The sequence below is a fragment of the Solanum pennellii genome, chromosome 7, assembly GCF_001406875.1.
Source record: "Solanum pennellii chromosome 7, SPENNV200".
In the NCBI taxonomy this organism is placed as follows: Eukaryota; Viridiplantae; Streptophyta; class Magnoliopsida; order Solanales; family Solanaceae; genus Solanum; species Solanum pennellii.
Window position 1 is genome coordinate 2,129,851 of NC_028643.1, and position 17,858 is coordinate 2,147,708.

A 17,858-nucleotide genomic window follows, 5' to 3' on the forward strand; every position below is an offset into this window, starting at 1 on the left:
GACGAAGTAACAGATGGATATAAGGATTAGAAAATAATCTCATATTATCGATCATGTGATTAGTGGCACCTGAATCAAGTATCCAATAACTCAATGTGCATGGTTGGTAGAAAGCCATTCTCCAAAGGGCACTCTTGATTTTGTTCTATGACTTCAATTATGATTCTAACAACATATCTAATGTAATCCCACAAATGAGGCTTACAAAAATAGAATGTACGCAAACCTTATCCTTACACTGAGAGGTAGAGGGATTGTTTCTATAGAGACCCTCGGCTCAATAAAAAACATATCAAAGCAGACCGAAGAAGTGATTCTAAGAATCATGATTAGTTGAGTTAATGCAATGTACAAACCAAATTTACCAACTGAAACCATCACTATAAGCACATCCAAATATGATTATCCCAACCAATGAAGCTATAGTCAAGTCAAGTATATCATGCACACTTGACTATTAAAGAATTTAACAAAACTTGAGGAGTTTATTGGCTTTCTCTTCCAAATACCCTACAAAATGATAGTAATATGACAATAAAAAGTAAACAAGAATGACTTAAAGACACATCCGCGGCTGTTCTTCAATGGTTCTTTTGTTTCTTTATATCATAAGAGACTTCTTTAATCCAGCTTCACTGAAGAGAACAAGTAATGTACAAACCAGAAGGAGGAAAGAAACCCGACTGTGCCTGTCGCGAGCATGATGGCAAGTACCATGAAGAGGGAATATCCAAGGTAAAGGGTAGCAGAAACAGGCCCGCTCAAGCTCTTGAGATCGAAGATTAGATAGTTAACGGAATAGAGGAAAATGTATATAGCAACTGATCCGGAGGCAAAGAAGGATTTCCACCACCATTTCCAGTCCTCCACACAAAGATGCATGTAAGTAAGAACAAGAGACACCTCAGCACAGACGACGACGAGAAGGATCATGACAATGAGGAGGAAGCCAAAGACATAGTAGACACGACCCATCCAGAGACTTGACATGATGAAGAAGAGCTCAATGAACAGAGTACCGAAAGGAAGGGTGCCTGCACCCAAAACTAAAAGCCAAGATGGATATTTTTGTGGTGGGATTTCACGGGGGATCTGGTTGGTTCGGACTGGGTATTCAATGTGAGGAGCCTTTGCCCCGAAATAACCACCGACTAGGGTTAGAGGAACGGAAATGCAGAACCAAAGTAAAATGAGGACGACAAACAGAGAAAATGGTATGGCCCCTGTGCTGTGACTACCCCATAGCAGGAAGTTCAATGTGGTTAGAATGAGAAAAGCAATTCCAGGGAAGAAACAAGCAGCTTTCCATGAGACGGAAATCCAACCCTTGTGATCGCCACAGAAGATTGTCCTCCAGAGACGAACAGCAACATAACCAGCTGCAATACCAAGAACCATATAGAAGAATAGCATACCGGTAATCAATGTTCCACGAGAAGCTGGGGACATAAATCCGAGGGCAGCAAACATGATAGTCACAACACCCATCCCTAGAATTTGAACCCCATCTCCAACCATCGCACACAAAAGTGCTGGATTACTTGGAGCCCTGAAAACATCACTCACCACAAGTTTCCACCCGGATAACTCCTCATTCATCTGAGCTTGAGCCTCTTTGTCAAGTTCCTCATACCTTGTAAGATCCCGCCTGACAGTCCTCAAGAAGATTACAAGCACAATTCCAGCCAAGAAAGTGATCACCATAAGGGAGTTAAGGATAGAGAACCAGTGCACCTTTGCACCTTCCATCTTCAAATACGCATCCCATCTTGATGGCCACTTAATGTCACTTTCCACAAAGTTCACCTCATAAGTAAACGAAACAGGCTCATTTTCTTTAACAGCCATGGCAACAGTTGTTGGGTCGCACTTAATTGGATTCGGGTACTTATTGTACATTTTCAAGTTCTTTGCTGAATCAGGAGCATGTTGAACACTACAAGGAACAACCTCAAACCCAACAACCATATAACCAGGTTCCTCAGATCCATCCTTTCCAACTGTAGAGATCACCTCAGCTCCATCCCCAGTACCCATAACCCGAGCCACATTGGTCTCTTCATACTTATGAACAAGAACCGTAAACTTCAAGTGATTAAACACGTAATACGCATCTTGAACCTTGATCCCAACCGGATAACCAGTCCACCGCAAGAAATAACCTTCCTTCCTTGTATATCGAATAGCAGGCAAATTATCAAGAATCAAATTAACTTGATACATCTCATCAATCCTCTTCTTCAAAAGCTTAAACTCCTCACCAGACAAAGGTTTAGTTTGACACATGAAAATCTCAGTCTCATTAGTATACATCTTAAACCTATAAGGAGAATTCTCAATTCTATCACCCATAAGAAGCTCACCAAGATTCTCAGCACTATCCTTCACACCCTCTTGTGGTTGGCAAAAAGGTAAACTATAATAACTATAAGGCAACTCAGTGTCAATTGAAGTCAATGAATTCACCTTAACATTCAACAAATCACCAACCCCATATTTATGAGGGTAACTTCCAGGCAGATAAAACCCATAACACAATTCAGATACCAAGCAGATTAACAAAACCCAAATCTTGAATTTCTCAAAAGATCTCATTTTTAGTAGTTTCTTGATCAGATCTGGATGACCCAGATCAGGAACTGTAAGTAAAATGTCAAAATCAGTGGAATTTCTCAACAGGGTTTAACACAACATTGAAAAAATCAATGGTTTTGGAATAAAATAATGCAGTTTTAATTACTAATAAACAAGTCAGAATTGCTAAACAAGATATGCAAAGATCTAACTTACCTCCAAAGGTCTGCTGCAGATTGTTGAGTGACAAGAGGAAGATCTGGACGCAAAGAATTTATATGTAATCCTATTTTTCCTCGTCGGTGGGAGATTTTAGCCAGACTTTTGGGACCCCTCTTGAAGAAATATGACTTATGTCCTAATCATCCAACCAAGAGGGGGGTGGGGGTGGGGGTGGGGTTGGAGTTGGACTTTCTTTTTTATAATTTTGAATGTTACATGCATCTCTACTAATTTAACGAGATAGTAATACATTATAATACTTTCCATTTTTTGTAATTTTAACTTCTCATACATGTGTAGTGTTGACTAATTGAATGAGAAATGTTATACTGTAATAGTATGATATCTTTGACTTCAGAGGCTTTTTTCAGCGTGAAAATCTCAAAATTAGTAAAATTAGTTCTCGCAATAATAAAATAAATTTAGATTATAAGGCATTTTCACTACCATAAGAAAAAATAGGACAGGTTTTAAAAAATAATTGACTTTATACAGAAATAATGAAACATATTTACGATTAATGTCTTTTTGTAAAAATTTGGGGGGGAAAAAGATACAAATATGGTCTCATGTGAGGAGGGGAAGGGGGAATAATATTTTTTGTGATTGTGGTATGAGGATCAATTTATATTTGGTGATTAGTTGAAAGTTAAGTGTGCAAATAACTCTCAAGTAATTTTGGTCTTATTAGCTAATATAATTGTTTGATCATGTAGTGAGATAGTTATTGATACTCAAAAGTAAATAACACAAACATTATGATGACTTAATTATTTAATTATTTAATCATTATGTCTTTCATTTTATACGTACATAAAGAAAATAAGAATATATGAAATATGTTAATATTGACTAGGAAAATACTAATGTTTCGAAAAATTATCAAATGTTTTTATATATGTGTATATATATATGTTGAATATTTTAACAATTTTTTTTATTCTTTTGTTGGAATAATGAATTTTTCTTTCTAGAATTGTAATCTATCTTATTTTTCTATTTATAATGTCAGTGATATATTTTCACATTCAAAGTTTCAAACCATGTAATTTTAGTAATCTTATAAACTGAATGCATATTCCTGATTTTATGGATACATTGAATGTCTATTCCAATATATTTTTGTGCTTTGAACCATTTCATTCTCACAAGTATTTTTTAAATAGAAAAAAAAAATATCAGAAAATTTGATAGAATTTGGCAAGATTTTTTTATGTTATTTTATCTTTTTATACATTTTTACCTATTTAATTTTAATATTTTTAACTAAAAAAGTATTTTTTTAAAATTTTTCTGATCAAATTCTGATCAAATTTTCTGAACGTTTAGCACAATGCTAATTAAATATTTCCTATAAAAGGAATATTTTTAAACCAGTAAAAAAGATTAATTAAATGAGGTTGCGTAATAACAACTCATACACTTCTCTTATGTAGTTTTACATATTATATTTGACTTTAGGATAAACTTTTTGTGATAAATAAGACGAGGATATGAAGATCAAGAATTAAAGTAGAAGGTTAGTAAATAACCCCAGAAAGAACTTCTGCATTTCTTTTACCGATTTGCACTGTATATATTACCAATCTCCTGTAAAAAGGTAGTATAAGTAGAACACTTGTAAATAAACCATAAAAAAGATATCCACACTTCAATGTAATATGGTTTACAATCTTAGATAATTAGTCAGCCATTGAAATGTCTTAAGAAAGCAAGGATAAGGTTGCGTACACACCACCCTCTCGAAATTTAGACGGGAGGGGTGGTGAGGTTGCATACACGCTGCCCTCTTCTGCATTCGAAGATAGCCTACAGAAGGTAGAGGTAATGTTGCATACACATCACCCTCTTCGGACCCTAGTTACACAAGGTAATGTTGTTGTAGTCTGCTACTTAAATAGGCTTCAGGGCAAATTACAAAGTTCAACTAAGATGGGAAATTATGTGATTTTTTTCTAAACTTTTGGCACCTAATCCTTGCGATTTAGGACGTCTAACGGCAACTAAAGGATTGGTTATGCCTTGTGAACTTCTACCAAGTCCCATACCTTCAACAAAACCCATCTTTGCCATAATCTTTGATCCAAACCCCTTTGTGTGTCTCTCAAATCCTGCAAATCCAACAGATGACTCCTTCCTGATGGATTTCCCGCTTCCACCGACAACTTCAGCACCACGACCAGATGATTTGGGTAGAGAATCCTTCTTTCCTGATGATCTAATACTTGTTTCTGGGATTTCAGCTCCCAATCCAAGAGCTTTTGGTCGTTGGCGAGCTTCGATGGGCTCAGAAATACCCTGTCCATCTTTCCCTAAGCCTCTACCTTCTTGATAACCCATTTTTGCCATGAGTTTTGAGCCAATACCTGTGGTGTGCATCTCGAATGCACCGTATTCGACTGAGTTGGTCACAACCTTTGTTTCATGGACAATGGTGGTTGTCTGGGTTGTTTCGATTGATTTCTCCTCAACTTCTGTCTCCGAACGCATGATACCACTTGAAACAAAGGACACAGGAAGAGCGTAGGAGACTGTTTTCTGATCCCTTCTTTTCTTGCTGCTGTCTTTTTGCCCACGTGGATTTATCGGAGTTCTAAACAAATTGCTTGGGCCAGATTGTCCACCACTACCCTTTGAAGAGTTTTTGGCTGCATTTACATCCTTTCTATGACTTTGTATACCCGTGACTGTGAAATCAGAATCCTCGTCACCGGCTCCTATCAACTGAATGGTCAAAAAATGGAAATCTTAATGTCAGACAGAAACATGCATCTTTACAGAATGTTTATTTAAGGTATATATTATGTAAACCAAAAAATTGAACTCTTCGACGGACTGGAGGTTCCAAGCAACATAACCTTCTCCAAACGAATTTTATCACTGGGGGATGGCATAGCCGTATGCTGTGTCTTGGTAACTGTCACAAACCTGGAAAAAAGGAACACGGATGACTTCAACGAGTAAAGTTTCTTCCCATAGCAGTATTACATCTAATATACATGTCCAAAGCAGTCCAAAGCAAATGGAGGTGCACAAGCCACATATAGCACATGCAAAAGTCAGTTTACAATACAAATCTTCTCTAAAAAGCTTTTCCATTACTAATATTAACATCTTAAGGTAAAATGCCTTCTACCCGTAGAATAAGCTATCAAAATAACCATAATTTTCACAACTAACTAAAGGCCAACAAAACACCCTCTTGATTATCTCTGAAATTCACATCTGAAAGACTAAAAGGGAAAAAGTTCCTACCTCTTCTTGCCAGAACCTTGACAACCGCTTCGCAGGCGGTATATTGCAGCTAATCTCTGAACCTGTGCATATTCAGCACTGAATGTCAAAACAAGTGATTTATAGTCGTTGTACTCGTAGAAGACACTCGACTGAATGACAAATAATTCCTTCCTATTGCAAGCTAGTCATAAAGTCAGTAATCATGACTACAAATGGTGAACTTGAGCCTTAATTATTAAAGCAATGTTCCTTTTCATAAGAAAGGGCAACATAAGGTCAAATGAGTAAAAGAGCAACTTTTTACAGCTTTCAAAAAAAGGAAGCAGCACCAGAAGAATCCAGGTTATCATATTAAGAAGTTTTTCTTTGTAAATACGCCTTTTTTCTTAATTATTTTTCACTATACATGAGATAATACCTACTTGGGTAAAACAGCAGTAGTATCAGTAGTTTTCAAGGTACGTTAAAAATAAAGATGAGAAGTTACTGGATTGCACGTAGATAAGTAAAAGGACTTTATTTCCTGAACACAGGTATGACAAAACACAATACCTGAGAACAATCACGCGAATGCATAGGTTGGAAAGATAACATATCAGCTCCATCCAAAACCATCTGGTGTAATTTCTACATTTTAAGAGTGAAAGGAAATTTCAGCAAAAAGGAAAAAAAAAATTATAGCTTTTGAATAGATCTACACAACATCAGTTTGGTTTCTTTGATTTTGATGCACTTTGATAAAGTATGCACCGTATTTTTAGTAAGGACTATGGTACTCGGAAGGTGATGATTCAATAACAAGGCAACAAAGGGGTTCCCCACCCTGTACACACTGTCAAGATATACAGAGGTCTCCCATTGTAGGGCAAAAATCAGTTTCTAGGAGCTAAATAGAGCATCTATAAAAAATCACCTACAAAACTAGCCAACTTAAAGGCAGCAACTGTGGCTCGTCTTTGTTCCAGAAAAACTAGCACAGCGACTCAGCTACAAAAGGAAATAATATGAAAAGGGATATAAAGTAACTCAATGAACATCCAATTGCAACTTCACTTTACACCATTATGATCTGCTCACTGAACTACTTAACCAGCTGAGATAAACAAAACCATAAATACAAAGAGGAAAAAGAAGAGACACCATCAATCAAATGAAGTTATGTTTCATGTCAGTAGATAGGTGATGTTTAAAGACCAAGAACTCCAAATTACTGATACTTCATTGTTTAGGCAGGAGAACCCTGTTTTCTATTTCATTTCAAAAAAAAAAAAAATCTGATCCTGAATCTAACAAGGGGAACTGTCTAAATTCGATTAGGAACCTCCTAAAAATCTACAACATTACCAACAAGTATTTGCAGTAAAATTTGGTTATACAACTATCTGCAGTACATCCGCATTCGCTTATGACCTGGCTCCAACTTACAGATTAACTTTACAAACAAGATCAACATACGACGGGACAAATATACAGACTTCAAGACAAATATGTCAGCCTAAACATACAAGCAAGCTCAAAACTGAAATGCTCAATTCTTATTTTCACAAAAAGGACATAGTTGAGATAACTTTTCATACTACTATGTCTCTCACTGACAAAGTTATTAAATAAATTTAGTGGAACAGAAAAATATCAAACAAGGAAAAGTTACCATCTGATGTCAAAAAGACGGATCTACACAGGATCATAGGCATGTTTCAAACGATCAAGCTGGTTGGAAAGACAAAAGCAACAAAAGACTCGAGACTCCAAACAAGAAAAACAATTTCAAGCTCTTACTAAATTTATCTTCTGAAGATCAACACCTCGATGTAGCATTCTCTCTCGACGCTTCACAGCCATCATCTCCTTGCGATGTTTCTTCTTAGCACCTGAAAACATAAGCTAGGAGTATATACAGTGGAGTTGAAGGCACATCGCAATACACAAACAAAAAGAAAAGGTCAGCAGAGAAAACAATGAAAGCAAAAGCACAGAGAGAGAAATCCAAGGGAACTTTATCCTCTTTCAATCCAAGAGAGTAATAAGTTATATATACTTGAAATTTAATGGCTAAGCATAAGCAAATTTAAATAAAGACAGCATATTGTCGCAACTACACTATAGGGCAGATATCTTTACCTGGAAACCTCCCGAAATTTTTACTCTTTTGAGACTCAAACGGCCATGACTGAGGAAATTTAGCAGCATGTTTCTTTTTCCCTGAAACTGTTCTCGGGTCCTTTACAAAAATAAGGCCATCCAAATCAGATCCCTGGGCTTGCTTGGCAGGAGTAGATTTCTGACCTCCTCGGAACTTTCTCTCTTTATTAGGCTTCTTCATTCCATACACCCTAGAGGCTTCCTGAAGATGAATCCCACCCAACTTCTCTACGGTTTCGTCTAAGCTATCATCAGAGCAGCTACTAGGAACTTGTCCAACCAACTGTCTAACATCAATTACTTTGCACAGCCCACCAGTTCCTTCATAATAATCTGCAGCAACCTCTTCATCAACATCTGAATCACTATCAGATGACCCATCACTTTCAGATGATCCATCAGATTCTTCTGATTCTGACGAGCAAGAACCTCCATCATCAGATGAAATGTCTTCATCATCACCATCACTTCCCTCGTCTGATAAGTCTCGAGTATGTAGTCTAAATCCCCCAATAGACAAAAATCCCTCATTTTCCAAAGAAGATGACATCTCAGCTGGCAGATGATTGTCCATCTCGATGCTGGCACCACCAAGGAAGCCACCATCAGCATCCATATCCTCATCAGAGAATGAATGCTCAAAAGAAGGATTTTCCTTCTCATCCTTGGATGACAATCCAACTCCACCATGTGTTATTTCTGCTTCTTCATAGAATCCCAATCCTCTGTGTGAACTCTCATCCAGTGAGAAACCAGCACTATAGTCACCAGCATAGTCAACTTCATTAGAATCTTTATTTTGTCCAACATCTAGAGATAAAGGGGTTGTGCTATCATAAATACATCCCTGATTTTGAGGTTCCTTATTTGGGCCTTCATCTACGAAAGCAACAATTTGAGTTTCCTTTGTATCAACCAAAAGAATAGGATGTTCCGAATCCAACTTGACATCTTTTACTCCTCCACTACATACTGCATCTGAACGTATCTGGAAATGACAGAAAATTTCATCAGCGGTGCATATTACTGCATTCTTTTGAAGAAGGTAACAGATTTTTTAAGTAGCCCTTAGCATGGAGATTGTTTTTTGTTTTATAGTCAGGCTATTAAACTCATCCACGCTTTGCACGAACCTCATTAGATTTACGAAATAATCTTTTCATTAACATCTTGATTGGCGAACATTTTAGAAAATAATCTCAGCATCAAACCAAATAGATTATGTTTCAACTTATAATCCACTACCTGCACTTAGTATTTTAAATATAGTTGATTTTGTAGTCTATTTAGTACATACTTCTTTAAACGTGTAAAGAAAAAAAAAGAATTTCAAGAAAATTTGCTCTCTATTTGTGCATGTGTAATAAATTCTAAACTATATTCTTAGAATGAAATTAAATTTTACAACATTCATACTTTTTCTTGATGGAGTTCTTATTCCTTGCTTGATTTCAAGATTTTTCTTTCTTATTGTTGTTTCTCTTTCTAGTTGAAAGAAAAACAACAAAAAGTGCAAAATGAAGAGGAGGAAGGGGGGGACCAAAATCGTTGGCTCCAAATTCACGCATCAAAATGTATGATTATTCTACTAATTGTTGTCTTTTCCTTCTTCCTTTTCTTGTTTAACCTTTTTCTCTCTTTAGTTCATCATTTTTCTTCTTGGGCTGATTTTTAAGAGAATATGAACTAAAAAAGACGTAAACGAATAAATAAATAAATACGCAATAATTAAATAAAATCAGAATCCACTCTCTAACTTTTGTAACACGTCATACACGACTGAAATCCCTAGAGTGAAATACATATAACCGATTTCAAGTCAACAACAACATACCAAGTGAAATCCCACAAGTGGGGCTTGGGTAGAGTAGAATGTACGCAAACCTTATCACTACCTCGTGGAGGTAGAGAGGCTATTCCCGAAGACGCTAATCTTAATACAAGACTAATTTTTAATCTAGCATGAATCTAATATGGAAACTCCAAATATTCAAGTTAAAAGGATAGTAATGCAATAATTTCTATTACAGAACGAAAAAAAAAAAGCAGCAGCAAATTGCATTATACCAAACTATTATTACTCTCTTACAAATATTTTTTAAAAATACAAATAATGCTAATAACACAAAAAACTCTATAGGAAATCTCTCTGAGTCCGAAATTCCTGCTTGTAGCAACTAAGCTAGATAAGAAGAATCACCAATAAGAATTAACAAGCATAGGAAAGAATTTCAATCAGTTTACGAAAGATCGTATTCATCAAAATGACTAAGCTTCTAGAATCCTTAAATGTACTAACCAAAATTGCTGTTGCATTAATTTTCATCATTGATTACGCGAACAGATTCCTTATTAAAGCAAAATGTAACAGGAAGTATGGAAAGTACTTTGTGAATGAAGCGCGCAAGTAGCAACCTGTTTATACTTTGAACACCATAGAGCTTCTTGACCATGGTATTGATAATTGTTGAGTTACTTGGGATCTACTACATTTTTATTGAAGTGAAAGGCGAATCTAGCAAATCACGTAAATATCTCGGCTTAGGGCTTATCCAAACTCCAAAGCTTCCCTCGTTCTAGTTTGGAGCCTATGAAAATTATAGGATAGGGGAGGAGAATTGTTTTGAAATTCATTTGAAGAATACCGATCCCAAAAATTCAATTTGTGACTTATACAAAAACCAAATGACACTTCTTTAAGTTTCTTAGAATAAGCAAATGGACATGAAATTGGTAGATAGTTTGTGTTTAGTTTCTTTTTTAAGTTGGTGTTAGTTTTGTTATGCACGTGAAAGGTTTGGGAGTCATGGATATTATTAAGGTTATCAATTAGTAACAAAAAATAGAAGCTATGGAGATCAAGAAATGTGAGTTATGGAGTACGATTTTTTAGTGATAATTATTACTATTGAGTAATCATTTTATGAGGTTAGTTTTGAATTATTTTTTTAAAATAGCACATTGATGAAGAAAAATAAAGAAGTCAAAAAATTGAGAAAAATAAGATAAATCCAATTGGAGGGCATAGAAAGGTGTCACATCATCTTATCAACCTTGTCTATGTTTAGCTTTATATTATACATAGCTTTGTGGCGGGCATAGTTTACTGGGGTGAAAGTGTGATTTAACTATCCAGTGGGCCACCCCAAAGGATATATATTGCTACTTTTGAGGATTAGCCGACTTACATATCCTCAAAAGTAGCAATATATATCCTTTGGGGTGGCCCACTGGCTTGGGCTCGGGACTTCCATGTCGGAGGTCTCAAGTTCGAAACCCTGTGCCAACAAAAGCGAGGGAGGGGGTTTGCCTTCTGGGTCGAGCTCGTCGCATAAAAACAGGTTTTTACCCTGTGCGCACCCAAAGGGCAACGACTGCGGGTTTCTCTTGCCATCAAAAAAGAAAGTAGCAATATCAAGTCACTCTCGGTGTGGTGGGATTAGCAAAAGCAATTATGAATTGATAGGATATTCTGACATCGCTTCAAATTTAGTGGAGAACAAATCTTTTTGAAGAAATGGGGGAAGAATGTTTATTTAAGAAATGGAGTAAGAAATGAAATTAGGGTTCAAAATATTAGAGGAAGTGGGGCATTTACTGGGTGCGTGGAAAACCCACATTTGTGTGCTTAGATAGACAGTCATGTGGCGCATCTTTTACATGTCAGACATTACATAGTGAGTCATGGCAGTCCATTAGAAGGAAGGTATATGTAATCCAATAGTTAGACAGGACAGGACGGGACCGGTAGTTTTGAGATCATAAACAAACCAAGGGTATATGTGCTCTATTTCGAATTATTCGGGAGGTAGTTTTCACCCTTTCCCGTTAACTAAATAATCCTTTGAAATACAGCACTTCACCTCCAGAAACTATACCTCATTAGATGTATATAGTTGTTTCTGCCTTTCGAACGAATTTAGAACCTCATCAAGCTTTACAAACAAAACACAACATATATCTTCCCTAAAGATTCGCCCTTTAAACCTCTTAACAATAATAATGCACAGATATAAAAGCACTCCTACTCAATATTCCAACAACAACATTAACTCAAGTAATCCCACAAGTGGCGTCTTTGGAGGTAAAATGTACGCAAACCTTGCCTCCTTTTCCTTTGTGTGGGTAAAGAGGATGTTGATCATCTTAAATTATACATTCTACAATAAAAATTCAATCTTTGACAATAAAATAAACTAAAAATGTCTCTAATATACTCTTAACCTACTCATTTAGAAAATGTTGATCTTTGAAAACAAAATTCAATCTTTTACATAAACATACCACTGAATCTGCAGATGGGTATACATAACGGATCTCACTTCCTCGACTCTTCTTCAATTCAGTTTTCGAACTCGAAGCATTCTTCGAGCTGCTAACAGCTGCGTTACGATTCCTTGAATTACCATTTCCATTTCCATATTCACCTTTCAAATTTCTCCCTAAATTCCCAAAATCAAATAAATTAACAAATAAACAAACAATCTAACTATAAATACACACAACATATACATATATATGATTCAGAGAAAACCTCTTGAAGGAGGAGAATTGAAATCGCCCCAATCAGATAAGACTCCGCCTTCAACAAACAAGCCCCGACCCGAATAAGACGGGTTCCTAGGCTTCCGGGTTTTAGGTTTATTAGATCGTTTTCTGTTATTTCCTCCCATTTTATTCAGCTTCTCATACTCGGCGGTGTAAAGTGGCGAAACGCCGTGAACGGCGGAGACAGATGGCGGAGATCGGTGGTGAGTTTTCGATTGTTTATTGTAAAGTTAGGTGAAAATGGTAAGGCGGTGAAGAGGTTAAATTCAGTGTGATGAGGTGTATGCTCTCTTATGATGAGGTTTAGCTTAAAATGTTGTACATTTTGTGGTACAAGTGGTATAATGCGTGGGGTAAAAGTTGTATAAAATGTTAGTTATGGGTGTAATGTGTAAATATAGAAAGAATATACTACGAGAGATGCTAACATGCATAAATTTAAAACCATAGAAGAATATTTGTAGCTAAAAATAATTTTATTTTAAAAAATCATAAGAATTTTATCTTATAAATGATATTCAGGACCTGTATTTAAATTTGATATAATTTTATGTTGTTGTAAGGAATTTAAGATGAGAATACTCGCTTAACAAAATTTTATTCATATACAAAAATTTAATACGAGACTTTTAATTAATAATAAAAAATATTATTCATTTTATCATAATTTTCATAGATGAATAAGTGAAATTTGTTCTAATAGTTGAATTGATATCAATAAATAATTTGATTTGAGTTCATGAATTAAAAATCAATATATATTATTAAATTCTCGTAAAGATTTTACTAAATTTTGTTACTTAATAATAAAAAACGTACAAAATGTTTATATTCATATTTAATGTTTATATCCTTAGACTTACAATGAAGAAATGTTTTTTTCTAATAAAATATATGAATATGATTAGGTTCTTAACTTGTGAAATCGAATTAAGGGTGAAAAAACAAATTCAAAATTAAAAGACAAAGTAAGATAGTAAGTCTTAATTATTGAATAGATTGGCAATTTTAAGATTAATATTACGATAATAATTTTATAAATATTAAATTCATTATTAACGCGAAAATCTTATCTCTATTTTTTTTTCCTTTCAAGCTCAATATCATCCTCTTTATATTATTACTATCACCTTATTCTCTGTTCATTTCTGTCTAACTCATTTTAATCAATATAAATATAACTCATTCATACATTAACTTAATAATTTTGTAGGCACATCATCTTTGTTAATTTTTCTTTTTATTATTTTATACTTTTTAGAGAAAAAAATAGTTAAAATTGTATTGGATACGTAATATTATCGTATGTTTAAAACGTGATAAATATAAATATTTTTTTGTAATTAAAGATCATGTATTAGATATATAGTATTATCATATGTTTAAAACATGATAGATTTGATTCTAATTATTAACTAATGACAAATTAAAACAAGTTTGTATAATTTAAAACAAAATTGGATGTATAGCCTAACTTTTTAATTAAGTGGAAGTATACAATACAACCTTTAATGCATACCCAACTTTTAGTTTTTTCTTTAAATATTTAACTATTAAACAAATGTTTTGATTTTTTTTAACTATATAATTATATTATGGTTTATATTCTTAAACGAAACGCTAACTTTGCATACATTTTTAAAATATCTTTTCATCTAATTATAATAAGATTCCAACTCTTGTAAAGAAATTCTTACCAACCGAATAGGCACCAAAATTGATGAAACAAATGAATATACTAATTTGGAATTGTTATTATTTCCTTTTTTTTAATTTTCATTCGATGTCATATGTACGTGTTATAAAGACTGGCTATAAGTTGAAAGACGATTGTTTATTAATGACAACAGAAAGTTGCTTAAATAGAATTACGGTGGAAAGATTCCTAAACAAACTGAAGTAATAAAACCTAAATAGACAATGACTGTTAAAGCTTAATCTTAAATAAACAGGAACAGGGACTGCTCAAACTTAATACGACTAAACAACTTAACTGACTCGTGATGTATGTTCCAATACGCCCCTCAAGTTAGGCGATGGGTCACTAAGCCTAACTTGAAAAGATCATTCTCAATGCAGGTTTAGACAGTGCCTTGGTGAGAGTGTCGGCTATTTGATCAGCATCATGAACATAAATAACACGAACCCGTTTGGCTCCAAAATTGTCACAGTATATTAGCTAGAAGAAATTATGTGCTACCCCTTCTGTTCTAAATAAGTGTCGCTTTTTGTCTTCTTTCAATAGTCAATCAGACTAATCGTTAAAACTAATTTTGATTCATTCAATTTAGTATTTTAAAAATTATCATAAAGAAAAACAAAAAAAATAGATAACTTGGGACAGAACTAGGGTCTAGAGCTAGGGACTAACAAAGAAAGCGGGTCTTTATATTATATTAGTGAATTTTTATTTAAATTGTCCATTACTTTATGAAAGATAAATTTATTTTAATCATTCAGATATATTATATGTTAATTTCATATCATGATATAAAATCACATGACCAAACGTCTACTTATATTCTTTAGTCCTTAGGTTTGCTAAAGCGGAGCTACTAAAAACAAGACAAATATTATCTAAATATTAAAATGATTAGTGTCATTTACTGATAAAAAAATGCTAATATAAGTAGCTAATAGTACAAAGATAATTGGATCAAAATGAGTGGCAAATATTTCTTGAAAAATATTAGTAGTATCACGTTATACTACACATGGTCTACAATAAAATATCGATTTCAAAGGTGGTCCATTTTTGCACTTTTTTGGGCAAATTATATTGAGATATCTGACAAAGAAGATGCTATTATTTTGTATGTATATTGTGACTTGTGATGTTTTATTTCTTCTTGTTTTATTACTTTTTTCGATTAATTACTTTTATTATTTAACTAATATAACTCATTTTTAGTTTACACGCATGATTAAAAGATTTAAAGTTTGAACAAAAGTACTAATTCTAATATCTAACTCCATTGATCAATGTCTATTTTCTTTTGTTTAATTTACACCATGATGTTTGAGTAGTTGTGTGGGGATTCGATAATTCATATTAATGTCTAATAGTTATGGTAGTATAAAAGTTACGATAGTGATCGACGATTGGTGACTTGGCGTAGTAGTGACTAGTGCGATGATAGTGATGATGGTGAAGTTGGTTAATGTGATAGTTAGCGGTGTTGATGATGGTGGTGAAATAATTATTGACAATGCATCGATGGTAATTGACGGGGATACCAGTTTTGATGATAGAAGTAGTTGATTGGTCGCAGTGTTGTTGGAGGTGACATCACTAGTAATGTTAGGCTAATATAATTATAATTATGGAGGTGATAAGTGTGATAGCGACTAACAATAGTGATTGAAAATTATGATTATTGACAGTGATGATTGTGATGATAAAGGTGGTTGGTGGTTGTTAACCGTAATAGAAATTAGCAAAAATAATCTCTTATTTATATAAAGACTTTGCTCTAGATGAATAATCAAGATATGTTTAAACCAAATAAGTACTTAAATTTTACTGTCAATTTAGTAATCACTAAAATGACTTAAAGATCAAAAACATTTACATTATTAGCTTACTAATATATTTTTCGTAATCAAATTATCTCTTTTTCTTTTTCTTTTCAATAATGAAATTTCATCTTAATAAGAGGATACTTCAAAGTGTTCAACTATTTTATGGGGGAAAAAATTCCAGATTTATCTTTTATATGAATAAAACATGTTTGAGAGAAGTTTTATACATGAATTAACACTTAAAAAAGTCATTACGTGATCGAATAAGAATCATTAATTTGTTAGTGTTAATTTCTTATTCGTTCATTACGTTATAAAATTACTCTTCGTTAGGAATCAAGAACAAAAATGAAACTTACTTCTTAATCAACTAATAATAGTAATAATAAACCAAAAATTTAACTGAAATTATTTAATTTTGGAAGGTACATGACAAATTTGATCTTTTTAAAACCATAATGATCTACTCACCCCAACCCCACCTCCAAAATAATGGTGTTTGAATAATGTATGATGGTTGACGATGTGTTGGTGATAGCTAGCGATCGTGTTAGTTATGATGATAAAGGTGATTGTTAGACTGACAGTAGAGATTCATCGCACAGTGTTGGCGGAGGTGATTTCATTGGTAATGTTAGTATATATAATTATAAATATGATAGCGACTGACAATAGGATTGACAGCTATGGTGATTGACAATGATGATTGTGATGACAAATTAAGGTGGTTGGTGATTGTCTACTATAATGATAATGACAATAACGATAATATTTGTGATGACAAAAATGATTAATTAGTGATAGACTAATAGTAACCGACGATTGTGCGTAGAGTAGTGATAGAAATTATCCACACAAAAATATATCTTTTATATCAAGACTTTGTTTAAAATATTTATGGAAAATGGCTTAAAATACCCTCGAAGTATTGAATATGGTACAAAATTACCCTCCATCCACCTATTGGCTCCAAAATGCCCTTCTCATCCACCTATTGGCTCCAAAATGCCATTCTCATCCACCTTTGGGTTCAAAATTGACCACTTATTTAACGGTTTTAAATTAGATTGTTTAAATATTTTTTAAAATACTTGGCGCTCAACTATTGGTTATAATTTAATTTATTAATATAATTTTTAAGCCAACCCAATGTCCACTTATTACTAACTAAAACCCACCGAATTAATAAACCAATTATAATATCGAAATCGCCATAAACACTACTAAAACACGATAAAATTATAGATTTCTGAAAATGACATCCAAAATTATTCGAGTTCGAATCGAAGCCCCAATTAAATTTAAGTTGAGCCGCTTATTTAGGAGGATACTTTCAATAGGATTCTCTTTTAAGTTTGAATTCGAAATTTATGATTAAAGGTAAAGAAGTAGTACATCCCGAATTAATTCATGTACTTTTTTTAAACATAATTTTACAAATATTTATGATTTTTTTAAAACCTTTAATATATTATTTTTTAAAAAAAAAGTTATCTATAGAGTAACATCAGATAATTGAGATGAAAGAATAATTAAGATGAACATAGTCAGACTTTTAAGTTTATTAGTAATTTTTATTTAGACACTTGAATGTATGATAATTTACTTCTATA

General features: G+C 33.6%; 2 protein-coding genes across 2 annotated transcripts; both read right to left on the reverse strand.

Moving 5' to 3' along the window:
• Positions 1 to 311: 311 nt before the first annotated feature.
• LOC107026114 (transmembrane 9 superfamily member 11) lies at positions 312 to 2,929 on the reverse strand. The gene is made up of 2 exons (XM_015226972.2): positions 2,791 to 2,929; positions 312 to 2,639 (listed from the first exon to the last, which is right to left on the reverse strand). Exon 2 carries the CDS (start codon positions 2,593 to 2,595, stop codon positions 622 to 624), a length of 1,974 nt encoding a protein of 657 aa, XP_015082458.1. The 5' UTR covers positions 2,596 to 2,639; positions 2,791 to 2,929; the 3' UTR covers positions 312 to 621.
• A 1,468-nt stretch (positions 2,930 to 4,397) lies between these two features.
• On the reverse strand, positions 4,398 to 12,958 carry LOC107025959. Its single transcript, XM_015226769.2, has 8 exons — positions 12,710 to 12,958; positions 12,460 to 12,617; positions 8,155 to 9,163; positions 7,813 to 7,904; positions 6,586 to 6,660; positions 6,052 to 6,113; positions 5,655 to 5,724; positions 4,398 to 5,520 (listed from the first exon to the last, which is right to left on the reverse strand). Exons 1-8 carry the CDS (start codon positions 12,846 to 12,848, stop codon positions 4,720 to 4,722), a joined length of 2,406 nt encoding a protein of 801 aa, XP_015082255.1. The 5' UTR covers positions 12,849 to 12,958; the 3' UTR covers positions 4,398 to 4,719.
• Positions 12,959 to 17,858: the final 4,900 nt, after the last annotated feature.